Source organism: Nicotiana tabacum, chromosome 21 (genome assembly GCF_000715075.1).
Source record: "Nicotiana tabacum cultivar K326 chromosome 21, ASM71507v2, whole genome shotgun sequence".
In the NCBI taxonomy this organism is placed as follows: Eukaryota; Viridiplantae; Streptophyta; class Magnoliopsida; order Solanales; family Solanaceae; genus Nicotiana; species Nicotiana tabacum.
The window spans coordinates 76,387,547-76,404,071 of NC_134100.1; the positions used below are offsets into that span (position 1 = coordinate 76,387,547).

The 16,525-nt window shown below is 36.2% G+C and overlaps 1 protein-coding gene and 1 long non-coding RNA gene across 3 annotated transcripts; one reads left to right on the plus strand and one right to left on the minus strand.

The window, feature by feature from the left end:
* The first annotated feature begins 204 nt into the window (after positions 1-204).
* Positions 205-1,996, plus strand: LOC107821095 (uncharacterized). Its single transcript, XR_001656059.2, has 3 exons — positions 205-405; positions 769-825; positions 1,685-1,996. It is a non-coding gene; the product is annotated as an uncharacterized LOC107821095 (long non-coding RNA).
* A 548-nt stretch (positions 1,997-2,544) lies between these two features.
* On the minus strand, positions 2,545-8,328 carry LOC107821094 (uncharacterized). 2 transcript variants are annotated; one of them, XM_016647496.2, is made up of 2 exons: positions 6,950-8,328; positions 2,545-6,687 (listed from the first exon to the last, which is right to left on the minus strand). In XM_016647496.2, the coding sequence occupies exon 2, from the start codon at positions 4,011-4,013 to the stop codon at positions 2,946-2,948; it is 1,068 nt and encodes a 355-aa protein (XP_016502982.1). In that variant the 5' UTR covers positions 4,014-6,687; positions 6,950-8,328; the 3' UTR covers positions 2,545-2,945. The 2 variants fall into 2 exon arrangements, with proteins under 2 accessions (XP_016502982.1, XP_075098094.1); XM_075241993.1 differs by having other exon boundaries at positions 2,545-4,737; positions 6,950-8,320.
* Between the last annotated feature and the right edge of the window lie 8,197 nt (positions 8,329-16,525).

The following is a 16,525-nucleotide window of genomic DNA, read 5'->3' on the forward strand; positions in this document are numbered from 1 at the left end:
CAGCATCTAGTTTCTACAAATACAAATATATAAAATGTTTCTATAAGAGAAGAATTATATTCCAAAGGTATCTTATAAAGTAGCTTTACACGTGAAGATGAGAAACTAGTCCAATGTACTGATAAATTAGATAGGGACATAAGGGTCATTTTAAGACAATATAAGATATGAATCAAATGAATTCTTGGTCATTCTTGGCTGAACAGAGGGGAACGAAACAGAGCCTTCTTCTGTGTTTGAAAATGCTAGTGACACTAAAGGGGGCTGGTAAGCTTGAATCCCACAAGTTTTTTTTTATTGCAAATAAGAAGAAGTAACAACAGTAGCAAGAATGTTGTTCTAATTTTATTTCAAGGTTTCCTCCCAAGAAATTTAAGAAGAGGATTTCTAGAATTTCTTCAAGAGGTAATTTCTTGTCTTCTCTTTCAACTATGATGAACATAGAGGTTAATGAAGGTATTTAGGAGTTGAAAACATCATTTAAATTGAGGATTAAGTGAATTTTCGAAGTTGGCATTCTTAAAATTGAAGAAATAGGTGCAGAAGGACATAACTAGTATTTTGGGGTTGTGAAATAAGTTGAATATTGTTCTTCATGATTTTTAATAATTCAATTATTATTAGGTATTGAATTATTAAGCTCATTAGATGGAAGAAAGGTGGGTTTGAATTGAGGATGGTCTTGTAGCTATGTTCTGAAATCTATATGAGTTGAGTTGGATTCCGTTGATTCAATTTGATTTTTAAAAAATGATTATTATCATGTAGATTGAATCGAGTTGAGCGCGTTGAAGATTATTGCATGGTGTGGAAGGTTAGAGTAAGGTAAGTTAAGATGTACCTTCCCTTAAGGAATATTTGAAAATATTCCATAAATTCCAAAGAGTTACTAAAATTCTTTAAATGTTGGTTTCGCTCTGTTAGAGCGAGCGAAATCTACCAACCATGGTTTAACATTATATAGTGTATAGTGTTATTATATAGTATTGTTTACGCATAAGTTGTGTCGCTGAATATTTTCATGCTTTCATTCTTCGATAACACTTTCTATTGTATTTTACCAACTTGATTTGAGTTGATAATATTGTTAAATGTTAAAGTTTATTTGTGAATAGACTTTCAAGTTATTAAATTATCTCAAAGGAAATATTGCTCACTGGAGATATTAAAAAGTGTACAGGACCTATGGGTCAAAATGCTTTAAAGCTATAGTTTCAGAAGAATTATATATATATATTGAATATGGATCACACTTGCCATGTGTGTATCACTTGATGTCCATAGAGATAGTTTACCGTGCTAGCACTATCGTCAAAATCCCACGATATTGGGTGAGACGGCCTCGTGAGCAGGCGATGGTCACTACAGTTATCGAATATTGTTGCTTATGGAAACTATGGAACTCCCCACAAAAACGTTTAAAGTTTATTGAAGGTTCATAATCATAGAAAGAGTTACAGTTTAATAAAAATTGTTTAAATTGTTGAAATGCTTAAATGTTCATTGTTTATCATCACTGTTTTTACAAAGTGTTTGACTTATCACATATCATGTGTATTTTTTTATGTATCCCGAAAGTATCGCTTCAATCTTAATAGAAGGATTCAATGATACTTACGGGGTACAATTTCTATAGAAATTTTACTCAGCCTCCTTCGTGGGACATCTTACCTCATTGTTTCAGATCCTACTCACTTTGGGGCTGACGGTGTGTGCTAGGCATCTTCTCCATCTTTCAGTTGCTTTTGGTGAGACCCAATACTACTTCCGTGGGTTCATTGCTATTTTAGTACTTCTTTTGGATGAGCCGGGGATTTATGTCTCGTGTACTTTCTTAGAGGTTCCAGGCACAGTTGTGGGAGGTCTATGGGTGTTCATGGGAACTATCATTTTATCTTTTATGTTATGTTGTTATTTTTATTTCCGCTACTTATGTATTTTGGCCATTGGCTCAACTTATGTTTTGAAACTAGAAGGATGCTTTGTCATCGATACTTATTATTTTTGGCAAAGTTTTATTTTGATTTATCGATATGAGAGTTGGTAGCTAAAACAGGTGGTTCGCCCGGTGGAAGTTAAAGGCACTGGGTGCCAGTTGCGCTAGCCTTTTGGGGGCGTAACAACAACGTTGTTAGTTTTGAAACATTTAACAGATAGGAAATCGCACGTTGGGATGCAATGCACCTAAACAGTTAAACGCTTCTACCATGTGTTTGCAACAGTCGCGTGTTTCATCCCGGCTTTTAAATGTCTGTACTCTTTTCTTCCACTTCTCGCTCTCTTTTTATCTTTTGTTTTGTCGCTTCTGGTTTTTTCTCTTTTGTATTTCATCGCTCTTTGTCTTTGTCTTTTTGTTTTGTCACTCTTTGTCTTCTTTTCTTTTTGTTTGGTTTTTCTTAATTTCTCTCTCTTTTTGTTGATTTTTCGCTCAGTTTTGTTTATGTCTATGATCACATTCGATGGGGATTGCCTACGTATCATGATGCCGCATGAATCAGACCATTACGTAGTTCAGGGAATAAATGTAAAATGAAAGCAAAGAAATTTTTTGGGGGTTTTCAATATTTCATTAATAAATTTTTTTTTTAGGTTTTTCATTACAAAGACTCAAAAACATCGACAACTGACTTTAAAAGGAAAACATACAGACTTGAAGAAAAATAACAACAGACTCAAAATAGACGAAGGACAAACAGACTCGACGCAAGAAAAAAAAGTAAACTACAGACTCGATGACTGAACAATTAAAGAACACAGATGACTCTCAAACTTTATTTCAAGGGCCCGGGTGACATCAGTCGGTCTCGATGCGGGCCCGCTTGTAAGCTCATCCTGAAGGAACTCTAGGTCGGCCATGACCTAGCGAGCGAATGATAGCACTGAAGCAAAGAACATAGCTTTAGTCATATTCTCACACTCATTGCATTTCATATCGGTGTAGTAAGCTATTTTTTGATTCTAAGCTTAATAGCACCCTTCTCCTGGAGCAATCGTCCAATCTGTTGTTCTCGGACTTCCACTACTTGCATGGCCATGTTGTTTCGATTTTGTAAATTCAACACATTCTCTTCTAATTTGTTAATCAATGCATAGCAATGCTCTCTCTCCGTCTTGAAGTCTTTTACCTGTTGACCCATTTCATTTTCGAGAGTGGCCAACTCTTTCCTTAAAATCGCGACCTCTTTGTTGTAACTTTGCTTTGCCTGGCGGGCTAACCTTGTCTGTTCTTCCACATCTTTCCCCAATTGGACCATCCTTGCCCGAGCTTTTGCTAAATCTTTTTCGGCCTTTGTTAGATCGGTCGCATAGTCGTGCACTTTTTGCCTCAAGTTGCCTATGATTTTTTGGTCCCTTTCACTTCTTACAGGCATCTCAACGGCTATTCTCATTTCCCGGAGTTGAGCTCGGAGGGCTTCATTTTCTTGAGCTAACCGTTTCTTCTCTCCCTCATCTTCGGCAGCTTGCAAACCACTTTCAAATTTAATGGCCCTCGCCTGATTCTCTAATTTGCTTATGGTGGCCCAATAATCTTTCTCTTTGGCTACCCAAGCCCACTGCTCTTGCGATGTATCAACAAATTCCTGGACATGGGGCCTTTTAGCCGGCCTTTCAGATTCGTTATTCATTGTGACTCTCTTTCCATACCAAATGGCATACCCAGGTTCAACCTCGCCCTTAGACAAATCATGTACTCTGGTGTTTGACCCCAAATACCAGCACTCGCTCCAAATTTGACGTACCACATCTTCGGAAAATTGAGCATCAGAGCAAATTTCAACCACGTAAGTAATAAGGTCCTCATCTTTGGGAACTATCTGGCACCTTCCCAGCTGTCTCAAAATCCGGTATGGGGCATATGGCTGGATACTGCGAAGACCCATCAAAAGGAAGTAGGGACCAGTGGCCGGCATATGAACAATCTCATCCACAGGAAGCCAACCCAATATCCATTCTATTTGATCCGCGGTCAAAGAACGAAGGCGGGTAATCCAATTCCTGACTCCCTCCGGCATTACGAATCCAGTCACCCATGTACCAAATTCCTCGATGCAGTTTTTTCGGTAGAACCATAATTCATGTATCGGGGACGGTGACAAAGGTGTTCGATCATCCACATCTGTATTAGCAAATTACACCCCTAAAAAAACTTGGTTCCGGCCTTACAAAAGGTCAAGGCTCGGAATATATCAGTTACAATCATAGGTGCGTGGGTGCTTTTGGCCTGAGTAGTCAACACATGGGCAATTCTGTCTAGACGCAGGTCAATATGCCCATCCTCCCTTGGAAACAACACAATGCCTAAAAATGCCACCATGAATGCAAAACATCTATGTACCTCCCACTTTGACTGGTTACTTTTACCGTAGAGTCCACTTTCTGGATTCTCGAATGCCCCCTGATGCATGTATCGCTAGTATAGAAAATGGAAGAGTGTATGCTCCACCTGCCAAACTTTCTGTCTTAATCTGCCTATTTATTTTCTGTAGATCTAGAAACTTGTGGGGAGTGATGGTCCTTGGAGACATCAAATACTTGTGCCTCGATCCTTCTGTACTCCCGGCATAGCCTGCCATTTCTTCCAGAGTGGGTGTGAGTCAAAAACCGAGAAGTGGAAAACATTGTGGGTTGGGTCCCAAAATGGCACTAGTGCCTCTATCAAATCACTTCTAGGCTGAATCTTTAACAGACCTGTGAGCGCCCCCAGATACTGATTGACTCGATCTCGTCCTTGTTTTCCTAAATGTTCCGACCATATGTGGAGTGTCAATGGGATCTGGCCTACAACCCTTACAGGTATATTTTGAATAGTGCTCATTTTGCACATTTTAATAGGGTGACCAGGTTAAAACAAGTGGAATTATTTTTAAAAAATGACCAAACAATAGTAATTTTTTCAAAAACCAAGTCAAAATAACACGGCTACTTTTGCAAATACGGCCTTTCAGCACTTCGAAGGGGAAAATTTTAGGGATGTGCTTGCTAAGTAGCCTAAAATTTGAAAAAAGGACCATAGGTGACTATTCTTGCAAAAATAGCCTTCTGGCGTCCCGACAGGACATTTCTGGCTGTTTGAAAAAAAAAAGCGTCACCTGACTTTATTTTCGACAATTTTACTACATTTCATGTTTTTCGTTATTTAGGCTCAAACAAGTAATATCAGACAATCACAAGTAGCCAAATATAATAGTTATTCTAAGCTCGAATTCTGAACCCTGAACCAAAGATTCTGGGTTCGATCACCAGTATAGTCGCCAGAGCTGTCACACCTCTTTTTTCCAAAGATAAGGAATTTTTTCAACTAAAGTGACATTATTTGAAATAGGATTTTTTTATTTTTTATTTTTTAGAGTCGCCACTCGGAATTATTTCATTAACGATGTTTTGAGTCACCAAATTTGGAATCCCAATTCACGGACGTTTAACTCTATTAATGGTCCGCGAACACAGAAGATTGGGTAAGAAATTCTGTTAATCCAAGAGATGGTGTGAGGCACTCCCGAGTTCTGTGATTTTAGCACGGTCGCTTAATAATTAATACTTGACTTAATTATCCAATTTGTTACATGTTTTAGACCTACTTTGCATTTTTTCCTTTTTACCACTTTTATTATATATTTAAACTATTTTTAATATTTATGGAATTAATTTTAATAAGCTACAATATTGTACACTTGTCATTTTGTGCACATCAAAAATCATGCCGCGTGAAACACACCCGCAATTTACGACATGCTTATTTGTTTAATTGATTTGAAGTTATAGAGTCGTGTCACGTGAGCGTACACTCGAATTTGGGATTTATGTATCATTACTATGCCGCGAAAACCGTATCCATAGTCACAATGATTTATTATTAGTTGCACCTAAAACAAGCTACGATGTTCATCAATTATTTGCCCTAAACTAATTTGAGATTCATTGTGAGGTCTAATAAATTATGGAAATCATTGGTGTACAAGTATTAATTAATTCTAATCTTGGGACCTTTGCTGCTTTAGAGTTCACTTGAAAATCATATTCGCAATGCTAAAAACAATGACCTAACTTTAATGAACGAAACTGGATGCGCTTGGGATAAGGCCCATTAGGGCTTGGCCTTTCGTTCATAGAGTCGTTGACTCTTTTCATTTTACAAATAAATTGGGCTCGAAAATCTCCCAAGGGTGCAGCCCAATAATTCTTATAGAGTTTTAAACATGATCGCAATTAGCCAGCTAACATGCTTTGCAAACCTTAAAGGAAAAGTCACCAGGAACAAATGTTATTATAGATTCAACCTTAAATGAACATCATATAAATTAATTATTTTTACAGAAAATTCAAATTCCAAACTAGAGTGATACCTAATTGGAAACCTTATATTATACAAATGGCCATTCTATCAGTCAATCAATTCAATTGAACCTTATTACACATACAACCTCTCTATCGACTACAACCAGCTTGCTTTGCAAATCCGATACATCTATGAATCCCCATTATTACAGATTTAATTTCCAAATAAATCATCAGGCCATGGATCAGTTTCACAGAAGAAAAATAAATCGGAAAAATACCTTAATCAGATTACACTATTATACTAATAATCACCTTTAGGCCTGTTACCATCCAGATCTATTGGTTTGGTTCATGAATTGATGCTGATATTCTATAACTCCAAAATAAACTGAAAGCTAACTCCAAACCCTACTTTAATTGAGCAATACTCACATGTCAGTACATGAACGCATTAATCCATTTGAAAAACACAGAAGTTTCAGCAATAATTTTCACAAAATAATATTTATACATGATTCTATGTTGTACTTCATATATCAAGGTAATTGAAACCAAATCAAGTTTGCATTTAACATTGAAGCATTTTACACACATCAATGATTGATTACAACAAAAGCTAACAATATTATTGAAAAATAACAGTCATACTATTTGAAACCAGGATTCGTACCTTAACAGCAGGTAAACAGGAAATCAAAACCAAATAAAGGTTGGAAGAAACTATAGGAATCTCAGCAAAGTAGACTTAGCAAAGAGCAGCTTCAATTCCCAGCCAACAACCAGCTCGAAATTGTGAAGTATTGCAGCAGAAATCAAAAATAGCTTTTTCTTTTAGATCTCAATTTTTTTTTAATTTCAAGCTTTCTTAGCTATTCTGTGCGTGTGTCTAAGAAGATGAGAATGTATGAGTGTGTGTGAAGAAGAGGACTGAAAAATCAGTGAGAATGTGTGTAGATTCTGAATGTATGCAGATGAGAGGATACATGAAAAATAACAGATAAGAGAGAGTAAAAAATGTTTCTGTGAATGTGTGTCCTCTGTATGCAAAATGAAAGTACTATTTTATAACCAACTTTCAACATCTTTTCTGTTATTTCAATTCTTTTTAACCCTTTTTTTTATATATTATTTACTTCCTCACCCCTGACCCCTTTATTTTCTATTTCTAATTAGTCCTTCCCCCAATTTCTGGAACCTTCCTCAACCAAATAACAGAAAGATTCTCTTAAAAATAATTCCCTATTGACCCTCTTAAGCTTTGTGAATTGTATTTCACTACTAATTCTGCCTGGGCCTTGGGCCAACAGGCCCAAAACTCTTACCCGAATGAATTGAATCAATAGCCCAATCTTTTACGAGCAAACAAACAAACAAACAAACTCGAAAGTAACAGAAACCTAATTAATCAAAGAAAGTAATTAATTAATCATGCCAAAGCAATTAAGCGACTAATCAAAAATCCAATAATCAGATTCCCTAGCCTAGAGATGTGTGACTTTATTACTGATTCAAATAAATTTTACATATGAGTAAACTTAAACAACTAAACAATTTCAAACCAAACCAATGAAACATGTAACTGGAAGTAATTAAAGGGAAGACGGAAAGATGTATATCTGCTGGAATTGAAATGATCAGAGAAAAACCATTGGAGAAAAAACTGGTTGTTCAACAGGACTTGACCGGATTCTAGTGGCCGTAAAGTGAACTAAAACTAACGTTAATCGGTTGATCTCATAAAGAGCAATCGAATAATGTAGGTTTCAAGTTCAAACAAGCCGAAAGTGAGAAGAAAATAAAAAATGGATAGATTTAGGTTTTGGTACTTTCTTAGATCTACTAAATGAAAAGATTAGAAGGGATTTCGGTGAAACTAAGCATGGATTTGGATTAATGAGGTTCTGGGGATTGTAGGGTGATATTTTGGGGTGATTTGGAGTGGTGCTGCCTCGCGGTGGAACAAAGAGAGGGAGATGAGGGGTCTGAGAGATTAGTTTGGGGGTAGGGTAGGGCTGGTTTGGACATCTTTAAGTGAAGGGATGGCCAGTTCATGGCCGTTGGATCAAAGGTGATGGAGGGTGGGGATTGAAAGGTGACAAAAGGGGGTCGTTTGGTTATTTTTAAAGAGGTCAAACGGACTGAGTCGGCTCAAAAGACGGGTTGGGCAGATTTAAATGAGTAATTGGGCTATTCAAAGTTGGCCCAATGCCAAATCATGGCTAATAGCCTTTCCTTCTTTTGTTTTGAATTTAACAACTAGCCACTTATCCTAACAACACACAATTTAAAGCTAATTTACAATATTGACCCAGCTAATTCAATCTAAGAATGCAAAACAAAGGCAAATCAACTAATGTATTTTTTTGGTGATTTTTATGCATTTAAACCATGTATTTATGTAATTATAAAATAAAAAATCTAAAAATGCAAAGATGAATGATAAAAATGTTTTTGATTTGATTTGATTTTTAAAAATAGTATTTCTAATGATGAAAATGATCTACTAATGCAATAAAAATGCAATCAAATACACAAATAAAATTCCTAAAAATCTAGAAAAAAAATAAAAATTATTTTGAGCATTTTTAGGAGTAATTTTCTATGTGGGGCAAAAATTACGTGTTCACAATTTCAAGTAATTATTTTTTGAGGTTTGTTTTGGTCATGAGAAATCCTTTTCTTTTTACCGGCCTCTATCTTCTTCTAGCTTGATTACAATTAGAAGGGCTTCTATTTTAACAGTCTATGGTATGAATTAGGAGAACACAAAGATGTTACTTCAATAAAGTGCTTAAATAAAGGGTGCATTATTATGTCTTTTTTCTTGAGGCTAAATTCAACCATATGAATCATCTGGTGTGCAAAAGAAGAGTATTGTGAATGTCTCTAGGATACAACAAAATTCAAAAATTTAACTTTGTTATACATAGATGAAATGAAATTCCTGAGTAGTCATTGACTCACCAAGAAGAGCAAGTATTAACCTGTATAGAAATTGAATAGTTTTCCTTTAGTAGAGTGATCAAGATGTTTGAAATGGTCGAGAGAGATTGATTGCTGCATTATATATATTTCAGTGTGTTGTGTTGTGTATATCTTTTTTCCTTCATTACTAGCTTTTATAAGCAGAAAAAAGACCATATATGTGTGGAGCTATACTATTTATACATCATGCCCCTTTATAGTTTTAAAATTAAGAAAATGATATTTTTAGAATTTTTATGTATAAAAGACAGATCTCTTACGTGTAAAAGTAAATCTCTCATATGTAAAAAAGAGGTAGGGTCATAAAACTAAATATAAATTTGTAAAGAGCCACAAAACCAATTGATCCGTGTGCATGGGCGAAACTACACTCTGATAAGGGTGGTCAAGTTAGAAAATTACATTGCGTATATAAGTAAAACATTAGGTTTTAAAGGTATATAACATGTATTGAACACCCTTTCTCGAAATTTATTTTTTACTTATTTTAAGTTTGAACACCCTTAAAATAAATTCTGGCTTCGCCACTACCCTTGTGAGCTAGTGCTGAGGTCAATGATTAATGAGAAGGAGCCCATGAATATTACAATTTAAAATGTATTGATAGAAAGATTTTATTACTACTCCCTCTGTTCCAGTTTATGTGAACTTATTTTTTTTGGTCCGTTCCAAAAAGAATGACTCCTTTCTAAATTTAGTAATAATTTAGCCTAAACTTATAATTTTACCCTTAATGAGAAATTTGTATAACCACATAAATACTCTGGACCTCCTTTTGACTTGTTTAGGACCACAAATTCTAAAATTTTTTTTTTTAAACTTTGTACCCAGTCAAACATATTCACATAAATTGGAATTAAGGGAGTACACAATATGACAGGCGATAATGTTCAGGTAATCGAGAAAAAATATAGTGTTTAGATAATAAGACAAAACATTTCTACCCCTACCCACTCACATAAAGATTACACCCCACTTAAATTTTGACTCAATACGAAATTAATTTTTATTTTTATTTTAAAACTTGTAATCTTAAATCTTCCTTTGTAATACCCTCATTTCCAATCTATTGATTCTTTCCCATGAAGTGATTTTAACGATTCTACCCCTAAAGTGACTTTCAGTCGTAAAAACATAATTTCAATAAAAAGAAGTAGGTCAATCTAAAAATCTGGATGCTCCCATGCACTCTTCTCGAGACCTTTCTCTCTCCTACTTCCTAGAATGCCTGAACTACCTTTTCCGGCGTAACCTTTACCGGTGTAAACTTTTCGTTACCCTAGTTTTCACCCGTTGTGATCACTGAAAAATCACCTTCATTTTCTGTCCTTTAAGCTGGTAGCTCTAACATCACTTCCATGGGGGATAACAAAATTTATTTCAACGCAGGTTTCAAATCCTTTGACATCATCAGGTGGACCTCGAAAAAGAACACATGGTATGACTGGGTAGAGAGAAGCCGTAACATGATGAGACGTTCAACAATAAGCAAAAAAGCTATGGAGTGGATTTGCTTCGTTCTCAAAGAAGCCCCTAAGGATCAGAAAAATCTGGTTAGGAGATGGAAAACCAAAGACCAACTAACAGACTATTTTTGTACTAGGAAGTACAATGACCATGGAAGATATATGAGTATTCTGTCATTAATGGGAGATCGGTTATTATAATCCCAGAAACAACATTGCATGCGGGATGGAAGGACATAGCTTTTAAGAATGAAAGGTTCATTAAAGGCTCTTCAAAGCTGAACTATCCCTATACCAAAGCTATACGTGAGAGCAGATGGCAATCGAATATCCTCCGTGAATCAACTGTCAGCACCAATAAAGGTGCCATTTTCATTTTGGAGCCACCTGGGTTAAAGGACACTGGTCTGCTAGAAAGATGTGTACTTGGGTATTTTGGGGAAGAAGTAACTGAGAGACCCACTCTATCAGACATTAGGAGATGTGCCTCTATTACTTGAAAAGCGGTGTTTGGGGTGAATATGTACGAGATGACTGAAAACATATTTCTGTTCGAGTTTCCTAATAGATGCATGGCAGAGCAGATTCTCCAAAGTGAATAGAGATGGAACAAATTCAAGTTTTATCTTGAATGGTGAACCCCATAGCTGGTTGTATCTCCAATTCTTTCTCCGTCAAAACTAGATGGGTTAGAGCACTGAGGGTCCTTCTTTATCTTTGGTCGCAGAAGATATTCAAAGAAATCGGAGATCACAGAGAATGGATTGCTACAGAGGAAGAAACAAATCTCAAAAATCATCTCAAGTGGGCTAGAATAGAAGTAGCCGGAGATGGTCAAAATTGCCCTATTGAGGTAGCGATTGAGAGGGATGGGATCAAATTTCTCATCCCAATTTGGGTTGAGAGACAAACGCAATATGAACTGGGATCATCGGTCTCCCTGAAAAGAGCAGGTGCAAATGAAGGTTCCAGAGAAGGGGAAGGCCAGAAGCTCCCAAAGGACGGCTGTACAATATCCACATATATGACAGAGATAGGTCAGGGCAATATTATAGTTGCATAGGAGATGGGTGTTAATCACGTGGGGTGCTTGAGTGATGTGTCAATTATTGTTGACTTTAAATTAAAGTAGAAGGCACGTGAGATGAAGATGGGGGAGTCTGCAGATTTAATTTCAATATTGGGCCTTCCTACTGGGCCCAAAGCAGACACATTTATTAAAAAAACTCTTGGATCAGATGTAGCTGCCCAAGTCATTTTTAATGACTTAAGTGGTAGGCCCATCAAAGATATAAGGTTTGACCCTTTGTTAGAAGGGATGGAAGCTACAGTTTTGGCAGAACAAGAATATAGTCAAATTATCCCATGTTGCTTGCTCGAAACAAGTGCAGCCAAGGAAAATTTGACACACATAGAGGTGTCAATGTCGTGTGAGAATTCAGTAGAGCGAGAAGGTGCAGACATATAGGGAGAAAAAGAAGATAATGCTTTGTCTTTAATCAATCTGGGGGATTCTCTCGCTAACAACGATCTCATGCAACAACAAACTTCGACAACATGCAATGCATGCACTGATTTTAATGACTGGGAAGTGGAAGATGTTGAACCCCTTCAACATCAGGATTTATTTCTTGAGAAAGAGATGGATGCGACTATTTGGGTGCATCAAAATTTGATCAAACTGGGGAAAATATTCGGGGTTGACTTTTTGGGGCATGAAGAAGAAGCTTTGGAACTGTTAAAGCAAATTGATAGTTGCAGACAAGCTAGAATGATGGAGATAGACTCGAAAAGTAGAAAGCCTAGATTCAGAGGTATTCAGGAATTGAAAGGTTTATCTTCCTTTAATTTGAACTTTAAGAGTAATGGGAAGAGAAACAGGGAGAAATGAGTGTTATCAATTGAATTATGAAGTTCAAATTAATTTCATGGAATGTAAGGGGTTTTAATGATTTGGAAAAAAGAAGAATTGTAAAGAGTATAGTAATAGACTGGAATGCAGATATCCTCTATGTCCAGGAAACAAAATTGGAGGGGGTCAAATAAAGGAGTTAGTTAATCAGATTTGGGGAGGGTGATGGGTGAGGTTTGCATGTTTGGAAGCCATTGGTACTAGGAGGTATTTTGAGATAGTAGAGTTTGGAAAGGGGAGGTACTGCAGATTGGAGCTTATACTCTAACATGCAGATTTGAGGCACTTTTCCAAAGTTTTGAGTGCCACATAACCGGGGTATATGCTCCTAATTATTACATTGAAAGGAGAGCAGTTTGGAGGGAAATAGGTGGTGTTAGAGGATTGATGGAAGGACCATGGGTTGTTTATGGTGACTTTAATATCACCAGGTATGCTTCTGAAAAAAGAAATTGCAATAGGAGAACTAGAGCTATGTTGGAGTTTTCAGACTTTATAGAAGATATGGAATTGATTGATCTTCAACTAGAAGGGGGTTCTTTTACTTAGTTTAAAGGGGATAACCAAGTTCATGCTTCTAGAATTGATAGAATATTGATATCGAAAGAATGGGATGCTAGTTTCAGAAATATCAAGCAAACTCTTCTTCAAAGATTGGAATCTGATCATGTACCGGTATCTTTACAGTGTGGTTCTTGGGAGCAAATAAAATTATATTTCAAATTTGATAATTGGTGGCTAGGTACTGAAGGTTTTGTTGACAAGATTAGAGAATGGTGGTCTTCTTTAAAATTCTTGGGGAAACTATACTACATCTTAGCATGTAAACTTAAAGCTCTTAAAGGTAAACGTAAGGAATGGAGCAGAAGTAGCAAGGGGAATTTGGCCTTGCAAAAGACCAATCTGCTAAGTCAACTAGCAGCTTTTGATTCAATTCAGGATATTAGAGCCTTGATGGAGGATGAATCAGTCAAGAAAACATCTCTCCTTATGGAATATGAAGAGCACATAAAAAATGAAGAAATTGCATGGAGGCAAAGATCAATGGGCCTTTTGGCTTAAGGAAGGGGATAGGAATACAATGTTCTTTCATATAACTTCTAATGCTCACAAGAGAAACAACAACATAGACCAGTTAGTGACCCATGGTAAAACAATAGAAGAGCCAGGTAGAATCAAGAGTGAGATTATTAATTTTTATAAAAGATTGTATGCAGAGGCTGAAGGGTGGAGACTAACGAGCAATTCTGAAAACTGTCCTATAATATCTGAGGAAAAAAAGGAGTTTTTGCAAGGAAGTTTTGAGGAACAAGAGATTTTAGGTTGTCTGAAGATGTGTGCAATAGATAAAGCTCCTGGACCTGATGGCTACACAATGGGTTTCTTTGTAAAGTGCTGGGATGGTTTAAAGCATGATATTATGGATACTTTCCGGAATTTCCACTCCCATGAAATTTTTGAAAAAAGTTTCAATGGTACATACATTGCTTTGATCCCTAAGAAGACAGAAACTAAAGAACTGAGAGATTTCAGGCCTATAAGCTTGATAGGCAGCGTCTACAAGTTATTCTCAAAGGTTTTGACAGAGAGACTCAAAAAGGTGATAGATAAATTGGTAGACTCACAACAAATGGTCTTTATTAAAAGAAGACAAATAATGGATGATGTTCTGATAGCTAATGAAGCTGTGTACTCTAGAATCAAACAGAAGAAGCCAGGATTTTTTTGTAAATTAGACATCGAGAAGGCATATGATCATGTCAACTGGAACTTCTTGTTGAAAATGTTAGACAAAATGTGTTTTGGGGAGAAATGGATCAAATGGATAAAATATTGCATCTCCACTGTTAGATTCTCAATTCTTATTAATGTATCTCCTAAAGGATTCTTTCCTGCACACAGAGGTTTAAGACAAGGAGATCCTCTGTCTCCTTTTCTATTCATATTATCAATGGAAGGTCTTAACAATATGGTCAATACATCAAGAAATCAGAGTTGGATCAAAGGTTTTGAGGTAGCCAAAAATGGAAACAATAGTCTGGAGGATACGCATCTCCAGTATGCTGATGACACTTTAATATTTTATGATACAAAATAGGAATAACTGAGGTTCCTGAGAATTATCTTGGTACTATTTGAAGGCATTTTAGGATTGCACATCAATTGGAGAAAAAGCCATTTGTTCCCCATCAATGAAGTTCCTGAAATGGAGCAACTGGCACTGATCGTGGGTGGAGAAGTAGGAAGCCTACTTACTATTTACCTTGGTATGCCCTTGAGTCTAAATCTAAGGTGATTTGGAATTCTATTATTGAAAAATGTGAAAAAAAGCTGGCTAGATGAAAATTCCAATATTTGTCTTTGGGAGGTAGACTCACCTTGATCAACTCAGTCTTAGATTCTATTCCAACATACATGATGTCTTTATTTCCCATTCCTGCAGGGGTTACTCAGAGACTTGATAGACTTAGAAGATCCTTTCTATGGCAAGGAAACAAAGAAAAAAGGGTTGTTCATTTGGTTAAGTGAAAATCTCTTACAATTGGCAAAGATCATGGTGGTTTAGGCATTAGGAACCTGAAGAACCAAAACAAGGCCCTAAAGATGAAATGATTATGGAGGTACTCATAGGAAATTGAAACCTTATGGGGCAAGGTAATCAAACCTAAATATGGAGCGGAAGGAAAGTAGGTATCAAAGGTAGTTAATACAACATATGGAGTTAGTTTATGAAAGTCCATTAGGTCACTTTGGCCTATGATGAAGAGTCATTCTTCCATCAGAGTAAGTAATGGCAACAAAACTTCCTTTTGGAAGGATAACTGGTTGGGAGTTGGTTGTTTAAAGGAACTTTTTCCTGATATATATGATTTGGTTCAACATCAACATAGAACAATAGCTGAAGTATGGACTCCCCAAGGTTGGGATCTTATATTTAGGAGGATGTTAAATGACTGGGAGGTGGTTAGGTTGACTGAGTTTTACAAGCAATTAGAAGACTTTAAAGGGTTACAGAGTGGGGTGGATACACTATGGTGGCAGGGATACAACAAAGGTATGTATAAGGTGAGTTCAGCATACAAACTCTTAAACCATTCAAATCAGCAATTAACTAATTGGCCATGGAAGGATATTTGAAAAGTAAAAGTTCCATATAAGGTAGCTTGTTTTACTTGGCTGCTAACATATGAGGTTGTCTTGACCTAAGACAATCTTAAAAAGAGAGGGATTCCACTTTGTTCAAGGTGCTTTCTATACGGGGAAACAGCTGAGACAATCGGCCATCTATTTCTTCACTGCAGGACAACAGATCAGCTATGTAAAATCTTTATTAATCCCAGAGGTATAGCTTGGACAATGCCTAGTAAGATTACTGAAGTGCTTTTTAGCTGGGATGAAGCTGGAGCTGGAGCAAGAGATAGAGATAGACGGAGGACTGTCCCAACATGTATTTGGTGGACAATTTGGAAAGAAAGAAATTTTAGATGTTTTTAGGACAAAAGCAACTCAGTACAGAAGATCATAGTAAATTGTGTTTTACTTTTTTATTTTTGGTGTAAACAGAGCTACACAGAGGACATTATGTCAATCCTAGATATTATACAACTTTTCTAGGACTGCATAGCAGAACTTTTCTTTTCTTTTGCCTACTTATAAATAAGGTTTCAGTACAACCTATGTACTGATTTGATTAATATATACAAATATGTTACCATCTCCATAAAAAAACATAATTTTAATATTTAAGTCATAAATATCTACTTAATAAACAAATAATTTAAACATGTATTGGTAAGTTGTAAAGCTTGAAATTAGTGTAAGTTTTCCTTTGGCCATTGATTCTGGTTTCATTTTTTTTAAAATTAAAAATATTGTTTGTTTA

Coding starts and splice junctions, on each gene's coding strand:
- LOC107821094 (XM_016647496.2), bottom strand. CDS start 4,013: ATGCCGGAGGGAGTCAGGAATTGGATTACCCGCCTTCGTTCTTTGACC.